This window comes from Thamnophis sirtalis, unplaced genomic scaffold, assembly GCF_051295495.1.
Source record: "Thamnophis sirtalis isolate CommonGarterSnake01/CBP01778 unplaced genomic scaffold, rThaSir2_p1.2 scaffold_5, whole genome shotgun sequence".
NCBI classification, from domain to species: domain Eukaryota; kingdom Metazoa; phylum Chordata; class Lepidosauria; order Squamata; family Natricidae; genus Thamnophis; species Thamnophis sirtalis.
In genome coordinates this window covers 116,453,942-116,476,610 of record NW_028261385.1, presented here as the reverse complement: position 1 = coordinate 116,476,610, position 22,669 = coordinate 116,453,942, and the positions used below count along the sequence as shown (strand labels likewise).

The 22,669-nt window shown below is 36.4% G+C and overlaps 2 protein-coding genes across 3 annotated transcripts in view; one reads left to right on the top strand and one right to left on the bottom strand.

Annotated features, from left to right (window-relative positions):
- COL4A1 (collagen type IV alpha 1 chain) overlaps window positions 1–7,180 on the top strand; it is a 146,178-nt gene extending 138,998 nt beyond the window's left edge. Inside the window, exons 51-52 of the mRNA XM_087716709.1 lie at window positions 4,263–4,435; window positions 6,000–7,180. Of these exons, the coding sequence (XP_087572835.1) occupies window positions 4,263–4,435; window positions 6,000–6,081 (255 nt within the window). The 3' untranslated portion in view covers window positions 6,082–7,180. The remainder of the gene's footprint in view (window positions 1–4,262; window positions 4,436–5,999) is intronic.
- An 8,833-nt stretch (window positions 7,181–16,013) lies between these two features.
- Window positions 16,014–22,669, bottom strand: part of LOC106548528 (adenosine deaminase RNA specific B1) — a 62,033-nt gene continuing 55,377 nt past the window's right edge. For both annotated transcript variants that reach the window (XM_087716705.1, XM_087716707.1), the window contains 3 exons: window positions 21,541–21,722; window positions 19,024–19,202; window positions 16,014–17,173 (listed from right to left, as the gene is read on the bottom strand). In XM_087716705.1, the coding sequence (XP_087572831.1) occupies window positions 16,997–17,173; window positions 19,024–19,202; window positions 21,541–21,722 (538 nt within the window). In that variant the 3' untranslated portion in view covers window positions 16,014–16,996. The remainder of the gene's footprint in view (window positions 17,174–19,023; window positions 19,203–21,540; window positions 21,723–22,669) is intronic.

Below are 22,669 nucleotides of genomic sequence, written 5' to 3'. Positions count from 1 at the left end.
TATTTTAAAGAGCTCTTCAATAGGGAAGAAAATCAAGCCATCAAGGAAAATTAAAAGTTAAGGGGTAGGGAAGGCAGGAGGTTGAAATCAAAGAAAGATTGTGGCCAGCATTTCAACCATTTCTGCTCCATCCCAGATTGCAGTTCTTAATTGAATGCTGGAAGGAGAAGAGAGACATTTGCAAATTCTAATGTTCCTGATCTGGAAAGGATTCAGAAACCATTGTGTGGCTCTTTTATATTTATGTCAGTTTTGGAAATGTGCTTAGACTTTTTTCTTTCTCTTATTGTTGTTTTCTGCAGTTACAGAAAACATTGTTTATATTGTTTTGAGATAAGGCTGATGTGACAAACCCTAGTGGGAAGGGAGACCGGCTAAGAAAAACAAAATATTAATAGAAAAAATAACTGATAAGGATTTTTCTTTAGGGTAATTAATAAGGTTTATTCTGTAAATATGTACAGTACCTTGCTTTAGGTTCTGAAGTCAGAGAACACAAATGCTTTCAAAGCTTATTATAAGATACAGAAGTTCAAATTATAATTGGTCCTCATATTTGGAAATATAACATCCAGATGTTAATGTCAAAACTATTTTCATTTTTCTGACTCTGATGGACAATTCATGAATAACATTGTTGGAACTAACAGGGTAGTTCTGTCTGATAAAGAAGCCACCCTTACTCCCCAGAGCTAGTGAGCAGAACAGCTGTAAGAATAAACCTTACTAATTACCCTAAAGAAAAATCCTTATCAAAGTTATTTTTCCATTAATGTTTTGTTTTGCTTAGTCGGTTTCCCTTCCCACCAGGGATTGTCACATCAGCCTTATCTCAAACCAACATAAACAATAATGTTTCTTCAGCCATCACTGTAATTGCAGAAAACAACAATAAGAGAAAGAAAAAAGTCCAAGCACATTTCCAAGACTAAGACATAAATATAAAAGAGCAACACAATGGTTTCTGAATCCTTTCCAGATCCAGGGCATTAGAGTTTGCAAATGTCTCTCCTCTCCTTTCATTTCTGTCAGACCAAATGTTCATCTCCTAGGAAATCCAAGATGGCTCACAAGCATCCTACAGCAGAAGCCAAACTAAGATTAAAACAGAAGAGAAGGCAAGGAACTTCTCCCCCTCACTGGGCTCAGGCTCACTGATTTAAAAGAAGAAAGAGCTTTTTGAAGACAAACATGAATTACATTGCCCTTGTCTTTTCCTTCAAAACTGTTTCTGAAAAGTGTTGCAAATATGCAAAGCTCTGCAGGTCTCACCAGGACAAAGCATACTTGAGATGGAAAACAATTAAGGTGCTTGGCAAGTTACTAAAGCAGTGTCTCTGAGTCATGGGTTTCCTAACTCCTTTGATGATTTATTATGTGCCACCAGCTCAGTGTTTACTTTGAGCAACCATGCAGATGGATCTCAGGAGGATCTGGCCCCAGGCTGGCCCTTCAGGTCTTCCAAAGATACAATCATTGCCACTGTAGTTGAGTCCATTTATCTTGCTGCTAGTGATCCTCTTCTCTTCCCTTCCAGCATTTTCAGCATTATGGACTTTTCAAGGAATCCCAATCCCTAGTAGTCTATTTTCCTGGATCATCTGACTAAATGTTAAAGTTTGAATAGGGAGTATTTTTCATAACATTCATATGTTACATTGATAACTTACAGGAATAGATTGTACCCCCAAGGTTATACATTTATGGTATTTTTCAAGGTTCAGTGCTAGATATTTGATAGCAACTCTTGCCTCTTCTGCCATCATTCAGCCTAAAGGAGAAGGAGTTCAAATTCAGAACACTGAATCTTCAAGACTAATAGCAAAAGACAGATATGTCCTTTAAAAATCCACCCAATTCTCCCTTGCCCACCAGCTAAGTGGTGAATTCATGGCTACTTATAATCATAACATCCTTTGAAATATCAGAAATTTGTCAGAACAATCTACTCTTTAGTGAAGTTCTGAAGCTCCCATGTCCCAAGTGATATTTTAATTTTTAATACCCCAAAGTAACTGAAATGCCAGGGTGATATTGATTTCACATTATGAACAAACATTTAGCAAAAGATGTTTCCAGATCAAAATTATGAAGTTTATCTGGTAGTCATCAGTAAAGAGGAGCTTCTGGCAATGCTAACTCTAATGGAAGAATAACTTTTCATCTAAATGAGAAAAAAACACTAATTACAAGAAAACATACAGTATTTCAGAAAACATATATGAAAACATATATCACTTGATTTGACTTCATTTCTCCAGATATTTATGTCAATTTACAATATTCTCTCATGGATGGAAAAACAAAACATCTATATTCCATAAAGATGGAATCTCACAACAATCTAGCTGACTGGTTCAGCTGTCAGACAATATAAAAATCAAAATAAGGATCCTGGATTTGTTTTCCCTGTAACAGAAAGCTAAAGTACCAATTTATGTCAGTGTTCCATGTCTGAAGTCCTTTGAGATACCTCATTGGCTTTGATACTCTTGGTTTCCAGAGCTCCTAGAATTAGCAAGGCAGAATTAATGAAGAATCCCAATCAGGAAGGAACTGCTAATCTAAGGATCCATTATACATTTTCTGCCAAGCCTTCTCCATCTCATAGTTTGGAGGCTGTATGGCAGAATTTAAGTTATTTAGCAGAGGCTCTGAAGAAATTGTTGCCTTCTTGGAAAGTTTCAAATAAAAGGATTTATGGCAGAATTTGGAAGGTCTTTTTGACTTGGTAATGATGTTTCCATCAGCAGTCTTGCTTTTCCATTACAATTTGGGAAGTTAGAATGATCCACTCTCCATGAGAAACATTTTTAAAGAAGATCCTGCCAGTTTGCTACAGCAGCAGATACCATTTCAAAATTGGGAAAAAGCCCTTTGAAATACTTAAAAAATAAAAATGTACAGCAAGAATTGTCCTACTATTCTCCCATTTGGTATATATCTTTTTTGGTCAATGGAAAGCAGGACAATATTTAAAATAAATGGATATCATTTGTCTATATTCCATCTAAAATTATATTTGGAATAAACACCAGCCATATTTTTCCTCCTTCCCTCCTAATTTTTTTCCCTAGAATTTAATAAACGTGTCCAGTAAAATGTTCTTTTAACTTCAGCAGCCTGCAACTACTTTATAAGTTTTGCTTCAGTAAAGTATTGCTTCAATTTTAGCAAGTTATGTCTATTCTTTTTCATGTTATATTTGGGTTTAATTTTAATATATCCTACAAGTTTCTCTCATGCTTGTTTCTACAGACATATAAGTGAGCTTCTCAGCCTTGTGTTTAAACATTTGGCATCAGTATCAAAACGTCTCAGCAGAAAAAAACAACAATCACTGTATTTTTCAATAATAAGCACTTCATTATGACAAACACTACGTCTTTGAATCAGTATTTCTGAACCTCAGCAACTTTAACATAGGTGGACTTCAACTCCCAGAACTCCCCAATCATCATGCTAAGATGCATGGAGTTGAACTGAGGTTCAGAAACTGATCTAGACATATTGAGAATAAAACATCCATCAATTCAATATAATCTTAGAAAGATATATGAGAGTTAGTTAGTACAACCAATTACATTTTATGGCATTTTCCTATGAGATCTTGACAAGATCCTTGTCTTCTTCAGCAAAATCTTTCTTCCTTAACTTTACTATGCACTGTATTTTAGTTCCTCAAATTCATAGATCTCAGAGCCAAGGCAATAAAATATTCCAGAAACTGACTGTTGTATTATGTTCAACTGTATTGTATGTGTTATGTACAATACTGTTGTATTATGTGTAAGTGTACAATATGTATGCCTAAGGACCATCTCATGTTTTTCTGGATTAATTTGTGTAAAGTAAAATTAATTGATGTTTTGTCATCACATTTTACTAATTTCATTTGGAGTCCACTACAATTATATGCTCAGTCCTGTTTAAGGTAACCTAAACATGATTCTAAGGGGTAGAAGTGTGTGTGTGTGTGTGTGTGTGTGTGTGTGTGTGTGTGTGTGTGTGTGTAGGACTGAAATATAAATCATTGATTAAAGTAGGATACTTTTTTCAGTACTCAATATTTAAAATAAATTTTAAAATATTAAACATTTTTGATTATGCAACCTATTTCAATTTACATTGATACAAATCAGTGCACTTCAGTTGACAGCCACAAAATTATAGCATACAAATATTTACTAGCGCTCCTGTAAAATAATGTGTAAAAAGAGGATTTGGCCATGTAATTTAATGCACTCCATATCTCTTAATAGCACACCAGTGCAGGGGCAGAAGGCTCCGGCCAAGCACTGGCCTCCCCGGGCTCCTGCCTTGAAGAGTTCCGCAGTGCACCCTTTGTTGAATGCCATGGAAAGGGCACCTGCAATTATTACGCCAATGCCTACAGCTTCTGGCTTGCCACAATTGAGAGGAATGAAATGTTCAAGTAAGTTGGAAACTTCTTTTGTTAGCTGCTCTAAGATAAGCATGTTTTTACTTATGTTCCATAGTAAACATACATTATGACTGGATGTGGTAAACTGCTTTGCAAGTATTATCTATTGTTGTTTGTTTCCTTATGTTTGTAACTCTCCCAGTAATAGCCAATTTTGAGTTGGACCACCAAGAGTGGTTTTAAGCACTGTAGGCAACGTTCCAGTAATTGAAAATCTGCTCTGTAAAACAATGTCTCCTCAATCTTTTCTGCTGTTTATTTCAGGACATATTATATATTGCAGGCTTCATTTGGCTACTGTTTCCACCTGCTTACCAAGAATATACAGAGCATAGGGGCTAATTTGAGCAAATTGACAGTCTAATTTCTACCAGCAAAATATCAGACCATCATGTTTGTAGGCAATTCCTATAACTTAGGATTTTGCTTTGCATCTGGGTTAAGGAACAAAGCTCATTTGATTTGTCCGTTCTGAAATTCCCAACTTCTTTGTATCAACTTGGAAAATCAACCAGAGTCACACTAGTGATATGAACAATAATATAAATCAAGTTAATTACAAATAGTCCTCTCTTACCAACCATTCATTCAGTGCCCATTTGAAGTTGTGACAATGCTGAATTATGACCAATTCTCAAAGTTCTGGCCATTGCAGCATCCCTATGATCGTGTGATTCGGATTTGGATATTTGGCACCAGCTTGCATTTAAAATGGTTTCAGCGTCCTGCAATAACATGAACAGCTTCCCACATGTAAATTCAATCAGGAAGTTGGCAGAAAATGTCACAAGTTGGTCTGGCATACATGCACTTGCGCTGCATTGTCCAACTGCTGGCACTCAATACTGTGGCATTTACACACCAGCCTTCCTACATTTGCAGTCTCTCATCCATATCTAGCCTTCCTAAATTTACACCATGTCCTCCACACCCTGACCTTCTTGTGTGCATGCCTTACCATCCACCTCAGTCTTCCTGCACTCACACATGCCATGCCATTCACCCCTGGCTTTCCTGTGCTTACGTGTGGCTTGCACAAGGCTTCCCCAGGCCTCCCTCAACTCATGTGTGACTTGGCTGGCCCTCCCAAGTTCTCCCCCATGGCATCCCCATTGCTTCTCATCTGATCCATGGGTTTTGTGTTTTGAGGTTATGAAAACAACTGGCACTACTGGGATTTTTGTTGCTAAATGATGCAGGCATGTGATGTCACACTTTAAGACTACATCGCTTAAGAGACAATAATCCCAGTCCCTAATGCTGTAGTATCCAAGGACTACATGTACATAAATGCCTATCTCAATGATAGCTGGATATAGGACTGTAGCCTGAGTCTGCCAAACTCAATATGGCCCCATTATGTACTGAAGGGCAAAAGTAAGCAATCACACTTTCTCCTAGTGATTTTGACTTCAATTCTTCTCAGCTCCAGGCAACTGGCCCATAGAAAGAGAGTGTGGAAATGATCATAGAATAAGTTTGGACTGGAACAACAAATCTCACCTTGCCATTGGCCTTTTCCTTGCTGATAGTGATTTTTGTTTTCAAATTTCAGGAAACCTACATCTTCCACACTGAAGGCCGGAGAACTGCACTCAAATATTAGCCGCTGCCAAGTTTGTATGAAAAGAACATAATGACTACCCTATTGTACCTAATTTCACAGTATGGTGCTATTTTGTTAACAGCAATGAAGCTTAGGCGTATATTCCTATGTACCTCATTGTTACCAGGTATAAAGCCATTAAGTGCCCTACAGGAAACTGCCTGACTGAATTCTCTTGGGTTTTTTTGGCTTTTATTTGCTGAAGATACAGTGGAGACAATGCTTCAAATGGCACTCTTGAAGAAACCTGATTTTTGTATGTCAGTGTGATGCACTGAAACCTGGCTCTAAATTCACAAGTGGGAGGAAGGATCCAGTTCTGGGAGTTCCACAACTCCACAATTCCCTTTTTTCCATATGTATGCTTTATATATATATGGGGTTCTATCATAGTTAGGATAACTGTTAGACAAATTACCCCACAGACCCAGGATTTCTGGACCCAAAATATTGTTGAAGAGCAATATGGCACAGCAACATGCCAATTTCCTCTTGCATTGCATTCAAAGGACTGGATCAAAGAAAGCAGAGTTCTGGCTGAGGGATGGAAGGTTTCTGCTCTGTGGTACTACATGGCTCTTTCTAGTCTGCCTTCTTAGGGAAGTCATAGGGATGGACCAGTATGTGCGCAAACCCACTGGTGTTGAATATTTATATATTAGCCATTCTGCAAATGAAGCATTGAACGATCTTTAATTATAATGTATTTTTTCTCAATATCCACTCTCAGAGGAGCTATGAGAAATTATTAATTCTCCTAGATAGTGATCAAATTGGCTAGGAAAAAAACCCTAATCCACCACCAAGTGATTACTACAGTAATGTTCAGGCCTTCAGCAGCTTCTTTATGGATTTAATATTTTCAGAGTTTTAAAGCACTAATACACTGAATTACTTGATTTTAATATATATACAGCCTTATGACTTGGTGAATCTTTTAGTTAATAAACTCACATGCTTATATTGGGTTTCTATAAAAAAATATGTTGATAATTCAAAAAAAATCATACATAAAACAGGTTGTATAAAAATTATATTAAAATACTTTTTAATATTGGCCCTCTTGCTAAATCTTACACAATGGACCTTTAAAAATTAGACATCTGTAATAAAATAATTTGTATAAAATGTTTTCAGAAATAAGTTTGTCGATTTTTGAGAAACTGGTTATGTGGATTGATTGTTACTTTGATTCCAAATGAACAGCCACTATCTTAGAATTGATATTTGCAACTGTTCCTGTTCTTATCCTAAACATTATTCATGTGGATAAAGTATAACATATCCTTTTAAACTATTCAGAATTGCAGAGTAGAAATATAGCAAATGTTATCTTGCAAGCATTAGAATGGAAATGCATATGACTAATAAGCCAGAGCACTAATGTTTAAAAGTATATATACATAACTATACGGTACATGCATAGAATATCAGCATTGATGATACTTTCTCTGATACAACTGGAGTAAGGAATTATGCCTGTTGTTGTTGTTGTCAGCTATTCAATTGTGTCCGTCCAACCCTTGGTCACTCTATGGAGCAACACTCTCCCTGCCACTCTATCTCGCATTGCCTCCTTCAGATATGCCATGATCGTGCACCATGGACTTGTAGTGTCCAATCAGTGAGAAGTAGGGCAATCCCTTCTCCTTTTTCTGCTGATCTTATTATGTCTAACAGGTTAGATATCTTTAAAGCCTTGGGCTGAGATAAAATTTATGCTGATCACTGTGAACCAAGATCACAGTGGATGAGGATGCTCTAACAGTATGCGTGAAAATGAAACGTCATTCAGGATGAAGCTTTGAAATTGGTTTGATAGGAAATCTAAGCAACTCAAAGAAGAATTAAAGATTGAATTGCACAAGTCAACAAACACTATCCAATAGGACTTGGTAGGTATGCTTGAAGAAATTAATAAATAAATAAAAGAATTGTCTTTTTAAATTTAGGTTGACCAGACTAGTGGTACTTAATGACAGTCTATCAGATTTAAAGTTTCAGATAAATATGGACAGTATAGTGCTTTTACTCCTAGGTTCAATTAGATATTAAGAACCAAGGAATATAATAGTTACATTTGTAAATGCTTGGATAAGAGGGAGAATTCTGCAGAAACATTTTTGCACTGGAAGGCTAAATTAAAGTGTAATTTTTTCAAGATAATTAATTCAGTCATACTTACAAAGAAAAAAGCAAAGAGTATATAATTTATATTGTACATTCAGATATAATTTTTAGAAAGTAGCCTTTATGAATGGAAAAATAAAAAAACAAGCGTATATAAACCGAATCTAAAATTATATACACACACATATAAGGTATAAGATACATCTAATAAAGCTAAATAAAGCTCTTGTGGGTCTTTTTCAAGCCAAGTGGAATTTAGTCAAATTGATTATTGAAAAGGTAATCTATCACTTCAGTCAATTAGTTGCAGTGGTTTCAATCATGCTTCTATTATCATTTGAGTCGGACAATTTGGTGGAAAATGTTTAGAGTGAAACAAGTGCATGGAACTCTTACAGATGAAAGGAATATGCTCTTAAAATGTCTGCCATCAATTCCAGCCACTATTCCAACAATGCTGACATCATTGCATGCCACAGATCTGAAGCCACTATGTGAATGAAATGTTGGTATTAGTACTTGGTTAAATAACAAGTCACATTGAAACAATTCAATATGTAAAATACAAGAAATCAAACTATGGGACCAGGTTTTACATGGAATAGAATATTTCATTGCAGGCCGAGATATACACCAAAGCCTACATCAGTTGGGTCACTGCATGATATACTACAGTTGATTCTGTAATTTGCAGTTGGAAAGTTGTTAACTTGTTAGTACTTGGATAATTTGGTGAATAGGTATCACTATAAAGAAAAAACCCTTCAAGTCTTTGACAGAAGAATGATAAAAATGGCATAAATGGTATTTTCCATCAAGCTACTTTGATTTCAACTACAAGGGAGGATGTTTATATGCTTCAAACAATAAATAATATATACTGTGTGTGTGTGTACAGTATATATATAGACTCCGACAGCGAGGGGTCTTATGAGTTGGCCTTGGAGGAGGTGGAGGACCCTGGACAGGGTGTTGTGGCCTGGCAGGAGCCATTAGAGCTGTCGCCAGACTCCGACAGCAAGGGGGCTGATGAGTCGGCCTTGGAGGAGGTGGAGGACCCTGGACAGGGTGTCAACGCCGAGCAGGGTGAGGAGAGACTGGTTGGCCACCAGGTGGCGGCAGAGCATTGGATCAAAGGGAATGTTCCTGAAAGTATTTGGGAATTGTATCAGGAGGCAAGCAGGCTTAGGTCTACTCAGCATAAAGGACAAAGGAGGAAATACAGGAGATGATTGCGAGCGGCTGTTGCTCATTGGGATCCTCGCCTGAGTATAAAGACACTGCTGGTGCCACGCAATGGTTCGTTCCGTTCCTGTTCTAGTGTTAATGTTCTCCGTTCGCGTGCAACCATCAAGAAAAGTACTTGGATAAGTGACTTGATTTATATAATCCTGTTTTGTAGCAGTTTATGAGTTAGGACTTTTGCCAGAGCATTTATCTGTGTTTATTTTGGGCTCGCAGCCAGCAAGAGCCGGGACTGATAAAAACATTCCTTTGAACTTTCTGTTTGGCTTTCGTTTCTGAACGGACAAGGTGGGGGTCCGAACAGGTAGTGCATAACAACTGGGGGGGACGACGACACACTTCACAAACTGTAAGTTAGATTGATCTGAAAATCAATATCCCAGATTTGCTGCTTAGTTGTATTTCAAAGCCTAATTACTCTCCAACAAGAGTTCTAGGGAGTGGACCAGACTAGCTCTAAGAAGCTTAAACTATACTAATTTAGGGATATCAAGTTTTGTAAAACAAAGAAACAATAAAAGGCAGATGTGTATGTCCTAGAGAAGCTGGGATATTACATTGGCCTCAAAGGATAGAATGCCTGTAGGGATGAAATGAAAATCCCTTTGAATGGCAAAATCTCAGGAGAGCTGAAGAACTCTATGCTGACCAATACCATCTATAAAAGAAAAGTGTTTTCTTCAGGATACTGAAGCCTGGAAGCACACTTCGATAGTTTTGATATGCACCTGCTTGACAGAGTTCCCATTTAATTTCCACTTATGAATTTTGTAATTATTTTGTGCAAAAACTAAAACTTCCTTTTTTTGATGATTTATAACACATTTCTCTTTAAGGCGCAAAGAGACCAAAAAGTTTAGTGCCCATCACATTCCACACTGGGAAACAAATATGATTACAACATTATGTGCATACAAAACAGTTGGTAATATTCTGTTTATTAATCCAAAGGACACATTAACAAGGTAATGGTTAGGAACTGAGAGGCCCTGGATTACTGATTTAAAATACAAATTGAAAACCAAGGGGATCAAAATGCACCCTGCTTCAACTGTCTCTGTGTGGAAATAGCTCTAGAAAGAGATTCACAAGGATAGCATCTAACAGTTATTAGAGAGACTGAGCAGTCTTTGCTGAGAAACCTATTAGATTTTCCCCGTAGGTTCAAATCAAAAGCTGATTTGAAATCAATGAAGGATGTGAAGAGGCAATCTCTCAGATAGGAAGAGAATTTTTCAGCTAGACGATGAAGGATCAGATAGTAGTCTAATGCTAAGTGGGCCCCACTAAGGTCAGTTTATTCCTTAACTAGAACATTCACACTTTCAACCCTGTATCTTACTTTTGGCTGGAGATATTTGGTGTATAACTTGTATTAAGCAGGCTGATGAATCTATCGTTGGCAGGATCAATTTTTTTCTTTATACTAGAAAGAGGTAACAGTGGCATGATTCCAGTTCCAGCAGAAAACATGCTGAACTCTTAATGTATGTAAATAAAATGATTGCCAATCTTTGTTCTCCTCAGTAACTCTGGGACTTTTCCAAGTCTAAACTGAAATAATCTCATTAACCTCATCTGTAAATGCAGATGTCCAGTTAGAAAGAGCATTTTAGTAAGTCACAATTGGATTATCTAATTATTTAATTGTAAAGATACTCTGGAAATAATGCTGCCATGTTTCTGCAGCTATTAAGCAGGTTGAACCAAAGCCTCTATTATTAAAAAGGGCTGTCAAGGCTGAGTTTTCCAATTTGCTATTCTTGGTTGGTTGAATGGTCATAAAAAAGAAAATAGAAACTTATAGAAACCAAAACAAGAATTCTTTTTATTAACTAAGAAGCTGTCTACAATATTGTCAAGGTCAGTTGTGAATAATTTTATCATACAGAGCAAAATCTTCTTTTCATTATTCTTTTTCTTTTTAAGCAAATTATAAGCTTAAATTGCTGTATTCCAGTCATAGGAATAAACCTCTGTTAAATCTATTAAGTCCAGTTTTCTGTACAAGGTCATTCTTCTATTATTTTTTCACATTCTGAACAGTTGTATGTTGACAATTCAAACAATTGTTTTTCCCTTGAATGTTCACTGAGAGGTTTAATACATTCCAATATGGAAATTGCAGGGGGAGGGGAGGAATATCTGAAAGTTTATCCCAGGCAATTCCATTCAAATATAAAAGTTGTGTTTTGCAAAGACACTGCCTTAATTAACTCAGTACTATGTAACTGAGGCTGAGTATTTACTCTAACCGTTTTAAGATTAGGTATTGCCACAAATCAGCATTCAGAATATCATTCTGATCTCCACTCCTTTGTCTTGCTGGTTTACAGGCCATTTCATTTCCAGCCTCTACAGGATTCAGTTTAATACATTTTGGCCAAATGTATTTGCCAATCCTTGTGAGATACAACCCATACTGGGCCAGCAATCCATTAACAAATTTTTCATTGAAGGAGCTTTTATTTTCTTTAATAATTAGCATTGCATTTCATTTTCCTGCATACTTTGCAAATCAATCTTTGTATTTAAAGTACAACACACATTTTCAAAGAACAGTTTTGTTCATTTCATTTGTGAACTCACTTCATTTAACTCATTTAACTCTTTGAATTTAAATCACATATCTCTCTCGCATCTGAAAAGGTATCTATAGTCTTATATTTAACAAAACAAAAATAAATCTCCATTGCAATTAAATCAAAATAGGCATTTCTAATTTTACAAGGAAAACAGCTAATTGTTTGGAGCATAAAAGGAAAGGAAATTAATCCCTCTCTTGCCTATCGTGAAAACATTTTTGTGCTACAGCTGGAACAGGGTTGTTATCCTGTCAATCATGGAGAAATGTTAATACAAAAGTGGACCATTCATATTGGAATTTACTTTATGTGATGGAATGTTCACATCAGCAACCAATGGAGTTCATTGTTTACAGCATGTGTAAGCTTTTTGAAATCCCATTGTAATAAGGAATCATATCATATTAATAACACTTTTGCTAATTCAAAATGAGCAAATAGTTTAATAAAAATTATACCATAATAGAATTCACACAGACACAGGTTATCCTAATAGAAATGACAAATATTTTGGCAAAGATGAGTTCCTTCGAAATAAAATGAGAACAGCAAAACAACTATATCAGCATGCTTAGTAACTGTTATGTAATACAGTAATAATAATATTAAGGATGTTTGTGCTATTTTGGACAGATTTCTATCCTGTAATCTTATTTGGATCTACCCAAGAAGGTTACTTGCTACAGGGGTTATAAAATCAGTCACAGGAATTACACAACAACAACCTTCCCCCTTTAAAAATTTATTGCTAATGACAGTGCAGCTCTCTGAGGCAGAGAAATTGGGTGGGGGAGAGAAAACAATGCAAAAATACTCATCTTGGAGAAATTCAGTGCTTAAGAAAATTAACTGAAAGTATCCCTGCATGGACTGACTTTTCCCTCTCCTCTGAAGAGCCTTTATTTAATTTGAAATAAACCAAAAGCAAATGAGAATTGGCTGTGAAATTCAAATAGGGGAAACTCTGGTCACTTTAAATGAGTCTTTTGATATCACAGTCAGACTTTAACTGGGCTTTCCCTCCCACCCTCTCCATTTAGACATATCAATAAATCCTGACAAAGCAATCAGAAGCATCTTCTTTTAACCCAGCTACAGGTTTGTAGAAGATAAAGGAATACTGGTCTCACTCGTACAGCAATAAACAATGTTCCAAGTTTTTTGTCCAAATTGCACCACTCTAAAACTTAAACCAGAGTCTGTTTCAAGACAGAAATTGCTGAGAATTTATAGCATACTTTAAGTACTTTTGTACACAAAAGGCATTATTGGGAATATCAGGGTGATTCACAATCAGGGTTGCCAATCAATTATGGAAAACAAGTCAGTACAGGTAGTCTTCAACTTAAAACCATTCATTTAGTGACCATTCAAATTTACAACAGCACTGAAAAATGATTTATGATCATTTTTCACAGTTACAACCTTTGCAGCATCCTCATAATCATGTGATCAAAGTTCAGATGCTTGGCAATTGACTTCTATTTATGACTGCTGCAATGTCCTGGGCTCATGTGATCACCTTCACGATCTTCTGACAAGCAAAGTCAGAAGGTCATGAAAGCCAGATTCACTTAACAACCAGATTACTAATTTATCAACTGTTAACCTATTCCCTTAACAACTGTAGCAAGACATGTCTTAAATGGAGCAAAAGTCACTTAATAAATTTCTCACTTAGCAACACAAATTTTGGGCTCAATTGTGGTTGTAAGTCGAAGACTACCTGTAATCCTGTGAAATTTATTTAGCCTTGCTTTATTGTTCTGTTTAGTCAGTTGTCAAAAGAAAACCTTTCCCTTGTTAGTTTTTTCAAAAGATTAAAGTAACACAACTGATGCTATGCTCGGTTGGTCTCAAAATGCAGGTTGATCAAATCTCTGTCATCAGCCAGACCCTCTGGGCACCAACCATGAGGCAGAAAGCCTCAGGCATGTTTTCAGATCTGGCTCAGATAGCAAAATGTGTTATTTTGGCAAAGTTGACAATCCTATCTATCATCTAGTTTACTTTCCAATTGCTCATAATTTGGCTTTGATTATCAATAATGTATATTGTAGCGTGAATATTTAAGTGATAATCTTTTCAGTAGGTAAATGTAGCTATTGCCTATTTAATTCAAGTTACAATTCTGTCATTGCCATTTAAATGTGTTACATAAATAATTTTCTCTTGCAGACTACATTTTGTAGGGCCCTATCAACACAGATATTTATTACTATAGGTTTTTTTAAGTGAATAATTTTTCCTTTAAAAAAAGGCGGTTCTTGTTACCTGCAGTTTTTCAATATCTGCAACTAATAATTAGAGATCAGATTTTAATAGTTGCAGAAAGTTTTTGCATATTTATTTTTTGCCATGTCTGGTTACTTTATGCATACACTTAAATGAGAGGTGGACTTTGCACCTGCATAAAGTATGGTTTCTTAAGGTAAGAGTTAGGTCATCTGTGCAAAATACCTGCATTTGTTTTTTCTCCTTGATAAGACATGATGGATTTTGACAGATCATCTTAGCCATGAAGCTTCATGTGGTTCTCTGCAGCAAATGGCTTCTGGAGCAATTCACTTGGCTGCTGATGGAGATGCCACATGGTTCCCCACTCTGCTTGATGTTTTTACAGTATCAATGGAGAGGCCTCTCTGTTGTTTCACCAGAGATCAGTGTTGTCTGCAGACTTCTTGCAACAGCCATAAATTGCATCATTAATTGCTAGTGCAGCCCACCAACCATTCATTTGCTATTAGTTTGCTTGAGGAAGACACAGGAGCCTGGATGAGGAGCTCATGACTAGGTGGACCCAGTGAAATTTGTTAGGAATGACCAAAGACCAAAGGAGCACATACAGATATGTTACATAAATGACTGTTAGAGGAGGAAGAGTGGATATACTCATGAGAGGAAGAGATGACCGTAGTCTAGAATCCTTTCCCATGCCTGCCCAAATTTCCACAGAGTTCAGATCTCATTCTGTGATTTCCTTGTCCACAGTTCTATACCAGAATAGAGATGGCCTTTGTCTTGAGAAAGACAAGGGGCGTATCTATTAAATACTGAATAAGGCTTTCACGGACATGCATATATCCTTCCATGGGTGTTTGTATCTATCAACACAATACAATATACTGTAGATAGTTCTATCCAGGCTCCACATAGAAATGAGATGCAGATGCTAGCTATTATTTCTATCTACTACATCTCTTTACCCGGACATTGAAAAATACCTATAGCTGACCTGAAATCTTCAATATGAGTATCACCTGAAATTCCTAGCATTTATTTCGCAAAACATGTTATTTTCAAACTGAAGAACAGTCAAAATTAACAGTGTAAAACCTACATGGCATACTTTGCCAGAATGTGAATTGAAAAGACCAAACTAATTTTTATTTTGTTGTTATTAATTTTGTTTTAACTCTTTCGCTTTTTTATTACTGAAATAAAACCCTAGCACAATTTCATGTTTATAACTACTTTCTCTAATTGAGATAAAGCTAGAGGTGAGGTATCAATCAATAAACAGAGTAAATGCTTTGTGAAACACTGAAACTGGGTAGAAGAGATGGCTTGATGGATTAGTTAGCTCAACACGAGGACATATACACACTGCATTTCAGGGTAAGCCTTTGCAGCTAATAGTTGGTGCAGCACACTGACCATGATTATTAAGCAGAGGATCCTCTAGGATAGGGCTGTCAAACTCCCAGCCCGCGGGCCGATGCCTCATGCACTGGCCGTGCCCATACCCAGTTCAGCAAAGAGGAAAAAAGTTTTGATACGTCACGTGATGACGCCATGACAATGTGAGTTTGACACCCCTGCTCTAGGGAGTCTGAAGACCTATGCTCAGCACAAGTATTAGTTCCCTCTGCAAATATTGCTGTCTTTCAGAGATCCAGACACATACAAACATGCTTATGGATTGGGTACTTCATAAATAAATAGGTGCTCAACATTTATTCCTATTATACTAGATCAAACAAAACTACATTGCAGAATAATCTGGATAGGTAGTTTTATATCCACATGTTTACAGTCACAGGCAGCATAACCTCATAGTTATATACAGTTTGGCTGAAAATAAGTTAAATCTTTAAAGAACATATAATTTAACTTAGAATAACCTTTCACTCATTTAACTGTTGTGGTGCACATGTGCAGTAGGTTTTTGGCAAATCAGCAAGTTTCTCACAAAGGAAAGAGTGTTCTGAAATGGCCACCACATTGATAATGTTACTGTGGTAATTTAGAAGGTTCCTGTGAAACAAAGAACCACCTACATCTAAGCTGAAATCTATACTCTATTAGTTTACAAATAGTTTCCAGTTTACAATGGTAAAAACCAATAATGTCACAATGCATATAAATGCTAATTGAAGACAAGTATTTTAAAATGGAATAGAAAGTAGCATGTTAAAAACTATCACATACACACAGCAAAGACAAAGATTTTCAGCAGCTGTGTTTTAAGGGTGGGGACAGAAGCAGGAAAAACTGTCTAAACACCAGTCCAGTTTTGTAATTTCTATCATTGGTATGATATTAATCAATTTAAAAATAAAACTCTAAAAGTGCATAATTTTTCTTTTTTCTAAGGCTCTGAAAATAGAACACAAAGTTAAAGTACATACTTGAGTGGCATGTAAAAATCCTGTCCCATGTGCATTATACATGCATCTGACAGCAATTCATTAAAATAATTGTTAAAAAGTGTGGATGAATGATTGAAAAAATTGCACCAAGATTTTTTTTCCTGCGAAGATAGTCTTGAGATTGTAATCAAATAATTTTGTTTTGGTTCTAACTAGTTACTATATCATCAGTTTTTCTTTAGTTTGAATTAACTCAACCAAACCAAAACGAATTAATCACAAGTTAGTTCCCCAAATCACAAAAGTTAAAAAGCTGCTGTTATAGATGAACAGATGAAATGTTGATACAGAAACTGGACCTTTCATCAGAGTCCCATGAAGTGCGGACCATAATTCAGACAGCCAGGGAAAACTGATCTTGCTCTATAGGCTTCTCCACCCAGGCCCCAAGGCCAGCCTTCAGAAATGCTTTAAACAAACACTCTTTGGCAGTTTGATATTCCACAGCTACCTGTTTTGTTTCATGATATATATTTGGCTTATTGACTTTTGAATGAAGATTGGCAGGAAGCTGGATAAATCAAAGAGAGAGAGAGAAAAAAAGAGATGTTAATTAAAAGCACCGTCTTGATTGCTCTAAATTCTTGTAAATTGAAATCCAACGAACTGATTTGTTTTTTTTTTATTATAAAACTTTCCATTAGAATCAATCTCTAAATTGACACCAAATACACACTGTCCTTCCTCCTATTTTGTAATTCCAATATTAAATTGCAATGCTTTCAAATCCACAAATAAATAGCAAGGGTTCAAAAGTTAACCCAGAATCTTACTAACAGAAAAACCATTTGGACTTAAAACAACCCCATCCTTTTCCAATCAATTATTCATTTCTGTTTCATGGTTCATTTCCCTTTAGTGAGAGCTGTTGAAAGCAGAGCAATCCCCCAAAGGTTATTTGAATTACACTCAGCAGGATGAAAACTGGTTAAGGGAGGTGCACTTCATCTCGCAGCCCAATCTTTTCCTAAAGGGCCCATGGGGCTACAGCCATGCCCAGCCATGCAGAGACAGATGCTTTTGATGTAGGGAAATCAGTATAACGGAGATAAAAAACTTTTTTCTCCCAAGATATTTTTATGGATTTTTAAAATTAGGTTTCTTTAAATAGACATGTTAAGTGCTCATAATACTTTGCAGTAGTCACCTTCTTTGTTTTAAATAAGTTTTCTCTGCTATTTATTCTTGTCTTTTTATTTTTCTCAAGTCAATAGAATAATGGAAAGAAGTTATGTCAAAGGCTCTTGTCCTTTAGTTACGATAACTTTCCAAATAATGAAAATATAATTTAATTTGGGGAAGAGGCTGGCAAGTAAAATCCTGAGCTCAAAAGCGGGTTAAATCTGGCCAGGGGATGTGAAGTAAAACATTCCAGAAAAAATTATCCCAATTCAACCTTATGGGAGAGGTGGCTGTTCAAAATGTTACCGGCTGTTCATTCTAAGCTCTCCTGCCTCCTACATGACCCAGAGGGGCGATACATAGTCTGCCCTGTACATAAACATGAACAGGGGGGAAAACCACAATGGAAGAACAAAAACACCCATATAGACCCAACACACATACATTTGTTACAAAGGATAACAGTCAGTGCTGGTAAAGAGGTTGGAAACAATTTCAGAAGCCATGCGCCAAATGTTTTCTTTTGTTAGTAATTTTTGTAAATATTATTACATTTTGCTAATGGGAGGGGGAGGAAAATTTCTATACTTATTAGAAATGAATATGTGAAGATTAGAATTCCCCAGTGGTCAGTATCAACTGCCAAGGATCCACAGGACTAACCAAGGAGTCAATGTTATTATTAGTAGTACTATTAGTATTGGTGCACTATTTGTTAAAGTAGTATTTATGAAATTATTTTCATATAATAAATACATATTTAGGAGCCGATGAACAAATTCAATCTTCATAAAGAGTTTGAGGAGTTTTGATGTAGACTCTTTCCTAGATCATTTAAGCCAAATTCTTAACATGGCAGCTATAAGCAAAGCTTTTCCTATCCTATTCTATGAGATAAATGGGAGATAAGAAAAGGAAATTACACCATGGATAGGAAAATTGTGGCTCTGCACATGTTGTCACATGAAAATTTCCTACTTTTCTTATAATTGTTGAGTCTGGCTGGGGCTTCTGGAAGTTTAGTTCAGCAATATCTGAATAACAAGTAATTCCCTATCAAAGAAACCAATGTGTCTCAGTTCTATATCCCAGGTTGTTCTTGGAGCAGCAGCAACTATAAATTCATATTTGATGTTCATCAGAGTTCATACCTTGAAAACATTCAGCCTCAGAGATAAAATCAGAAAGTAAGTCTAATAGCCATAAAGTAACACTGGACTGTCTATTTTAGAAACCTACCTTTGTATAAACACGCATCCAGCGAGTATATAGTGCATGCTTACAAAGACGGGATGCACGACCAAGCTCATCCTTGCCTGTTGTAGCATTAATAACTTCCAGCCCAGCATCCCCAACTGTCCAGTTCACACTGAAATTAGGTGCTTTTCCTGGCTGACGGGCTTCAGCATTGCTAATACCTGAAATAACCAAATAAAAATATTAGTACCTGGTAGAAAAAATTAGGGTAATACCAAATAGATTGTAGATCTCTTTTAAAGGTGAAATCATTTCCAATACTTAATAAAAGCTAGCATATAAGATCACGCATGTGGGCACAAAAGCTGATTTGTTGCTCTTCTATTAACTATGCTTTCAGTTTACTGTATTTTTCGGTCTATAAGACGCACTCCCCCCAAAAAAGTGGGTAGAAATTTCTGTGCATCTTATAAAGTGAATGTTGCCAAAGCCCCACCCACCTGCCAGCCCCCACCTTTTTGCCTCTCCCTCCCAGCAATTTGCCTCCTTGCAGCAAACAGCAAACAGCCTGGTCAGCTTCAGCAAAGCCTAATTTAGCACGAACAGCTGATTGGTGGTTGGATCAGCCTCCTAGAATACCACCGATCAGCTGTTTCAGGCTGCGCAGATTGCAGCCGCCATCATTGCTATCGCCGCCCATCGCCGTCGCCACCTATTGCTGCCTCAGCATGCCCCATTTTCAGCCTCAGTGAGTTCTGTTTTCGGCCCATTCCAGGAGGCAGGGATTGCTGCTGCCACCACCTATTGTCGCTGAATGGCAGCAACAGCGATTTCCGCAGCCTGGAACAGCTGACTGGCGGTGTTCCAGGGGGCCGATCCAACCGTCAATTAGCTGCTCATGCTAAATCAGGCTGTGCTGAAGCTGATCAGGCTATTTGCAGGAGGCAAATTGCTGAGAGGCAGAGGCAGATTTTTTTCCCCTCCCAGAAAGGTAGGTGCATCTTATGTTCCAGAGTGTCTTATAGTGTGAAAAATTTGGTATACATATAAGGAGAAAAAAAGTACACGATCACTTTCCAGAATAGGTTAACTATATTTACTGCAATAAATATTTCTTTTTCCTGGTGCTAACATATTACAATTACAATCTCCAGCATGTAATCATCTTTTATTTATATATTCCTAATCAATCCACAAAATATTTTCTTAAATGATAATAATTAGATTTGTATTTATTTGATTCAGTAAAGCTTAATGCTAGAAAAAATGGATATAAATCTGCCCCTTAATTCTCTTTTATGGGGGGAGGGGGTTTCATATCAATTAAGCACCACTTTGCAAAAGCCAGATAAGTTAACGAGAATGTATAAAGGTATTTCAAATGAATGTTGGAAATGCAAATTTAAAGAAGGGACTTTCTATAATTTATGGTGGACCTGTGATAAAGAAAAGAAATATTGGAGTAGGATTCATATTCTAATACAGAATATTCTCAAAGTGAATATAAAGATAAAACTGGAAAGTTTTCTTTTGGGTTTAATGGAAAAAGACTTGGAATTTTTTTTTTGAACTTGGATCTTATATATGTTCATGGCAGCAAGTTTACTTTATGCATAAAAATGGAAGTGCACTTCAATCCCCACAATGGATAAATGGTTGCAAAAGCTGGTGGAATTAGAAGAGATGGCTAAATTGACTGCTTTGATAAAAGAAAAGAAAAACGCAAGTACTTTTGTTTCTTTTTGGAAACCATTTCTGGACTTTGTGTTTGAGTTGGAAAAAAATGAAATTTTGATTTTGGGTTTTACCGATTAGATAGATTGGTTGTTATAGAAATGGCTAGTTTATACTGCTTTGTAAAAATAAAAAGTTGAATTTGATGTTACTATCTTTTTCCCTTCTTTTCTACTCTTTTCTCTTCCCTTTTCCCTCCCATATTTTTTCTATTATTTGCTTTTGTATTTTTGTAATTTATATTGTAAACTAATAAAAAGGATTTTTTTTTAAAAAAGACATGGTAAAATTTTATTTAATGTGTAATTTCATGATTCTTTGGAGAAAGCTTTTTTATATAATACAGCCGTTTATACAGCTTGTGTAAATACCACTACTAGAATACTTAAATAGGCTTCTTAGGTCTCCTGGTATTAAAATATCAACATTTTATTTTTCTTCTTTAACAAAAATCAGCCCCTAGCAGTCTTTTCGCTCACTTTGCACTATGTTCTTCAGTTAATCTAAAAAAACCATGAAATTATTCACAATGTGTGGCTCTGTGCTCAGTTACTAAATTAATTAAAACTTGGAGCAACATTCCTTTAATAAGGCATCAATGTTTGTAGTCATGTGCAAAAATAATAGGAGGCTTCCTCATACCCATCAATTCCACCATGTTTATCCCTAGTTTTGTACTAAACCATAGTCAATAGCAACAGTCTAGTTGATTCCAAGCTCTTGACATAGATTTACCATTTATTAAAGTTTTTGTGTTAGTTGCAATATTTTGAAAAAGCTGACAGCATTAGGAGAGATTCAATTTTTCTTTCATTTCATGCTTACCACTGAGTAATGGTCTGTTAAGTAGGTAGAGAGATGGTAGATCTTCTATCTCTGCTATCCGCTGGTATGCTGCTCTGGACAAATGATCTCCATGATACAAACTTCCCAAGATAATGCTTGAGAGGTATATTGGCTCTACAAAGAGGCTAAGTAAAGCTCCTTGAATACCAAGTACATTCCACCTAAAGGGAAACAAATAATATTATCTTTTATCATGTCAGCACTCAACAATGCTAATACAGTAGGCATGTAAAACTTGAAAGGACTCCAGATTTAATCATATTAGCCAAATAAAATTAAAAGCAATTGAACTATTCCAAGTAGTATACTCAAGTTGGGAAATGCAGAATTGATTTTTATACATTTTGAGTAGCATATGCTTTTAACATTTTCTTCCATATGTCTTGTGATACAATTCTGATTGACTTGTTTAAGTTTAAAGAAGGATCAAAACAGTAGAGCTGTAATTTTCTGAAACTCATGCTTTGCGTGAAAGTCTCATTTTAGAATTTCCAATTTAATAAGACTGAAGTATAATTAGATATTTTGTGTTAAAATACGCTTCAAATCATTATTTTTAAATCACGTATCATTGAAAAATATTGCAGTCATTAAATATCATTTTACAAACATATAATCTGACTGAATATATCAATTGATTTATAAGGAATAATATTTGATAAAAGAAATGCATGAGTAAATAAACATTCTTCTTCTGGAAGTAAGTGATATTTCCAACTTAAAGCCCTCAACAGACAGGAAAGTATCAGGGTGGGTTCTGGATCCCGTTGCAACCGGCCTGGCGTCCTCTACATGAATGCGTGCAGCATGCACACACACGTGCATGTATTCCAGCGATGCTCCAGCTGCTGGGCAGAGCGTCATGCAAGCGCTTTACGCGCCGTGTGCGTGCGCAGAAGCACCAAAGTGTTTAAAGGACAGGTAAGGAGCTTGGGCGGGAGGGTGGGCCCTCCGTAGCACTGTACTGGAACGGTCCTACCCGGTGCTCTGGGCAGGCTCTGCAACTCACCACTGATATATACCAGTTTTTGATTCAGGTGCTGAAAACATGCGTGCCCACACCCATAATTCAATCCCCTCGTGCATGCGTGCATGACGTTCCTGACCT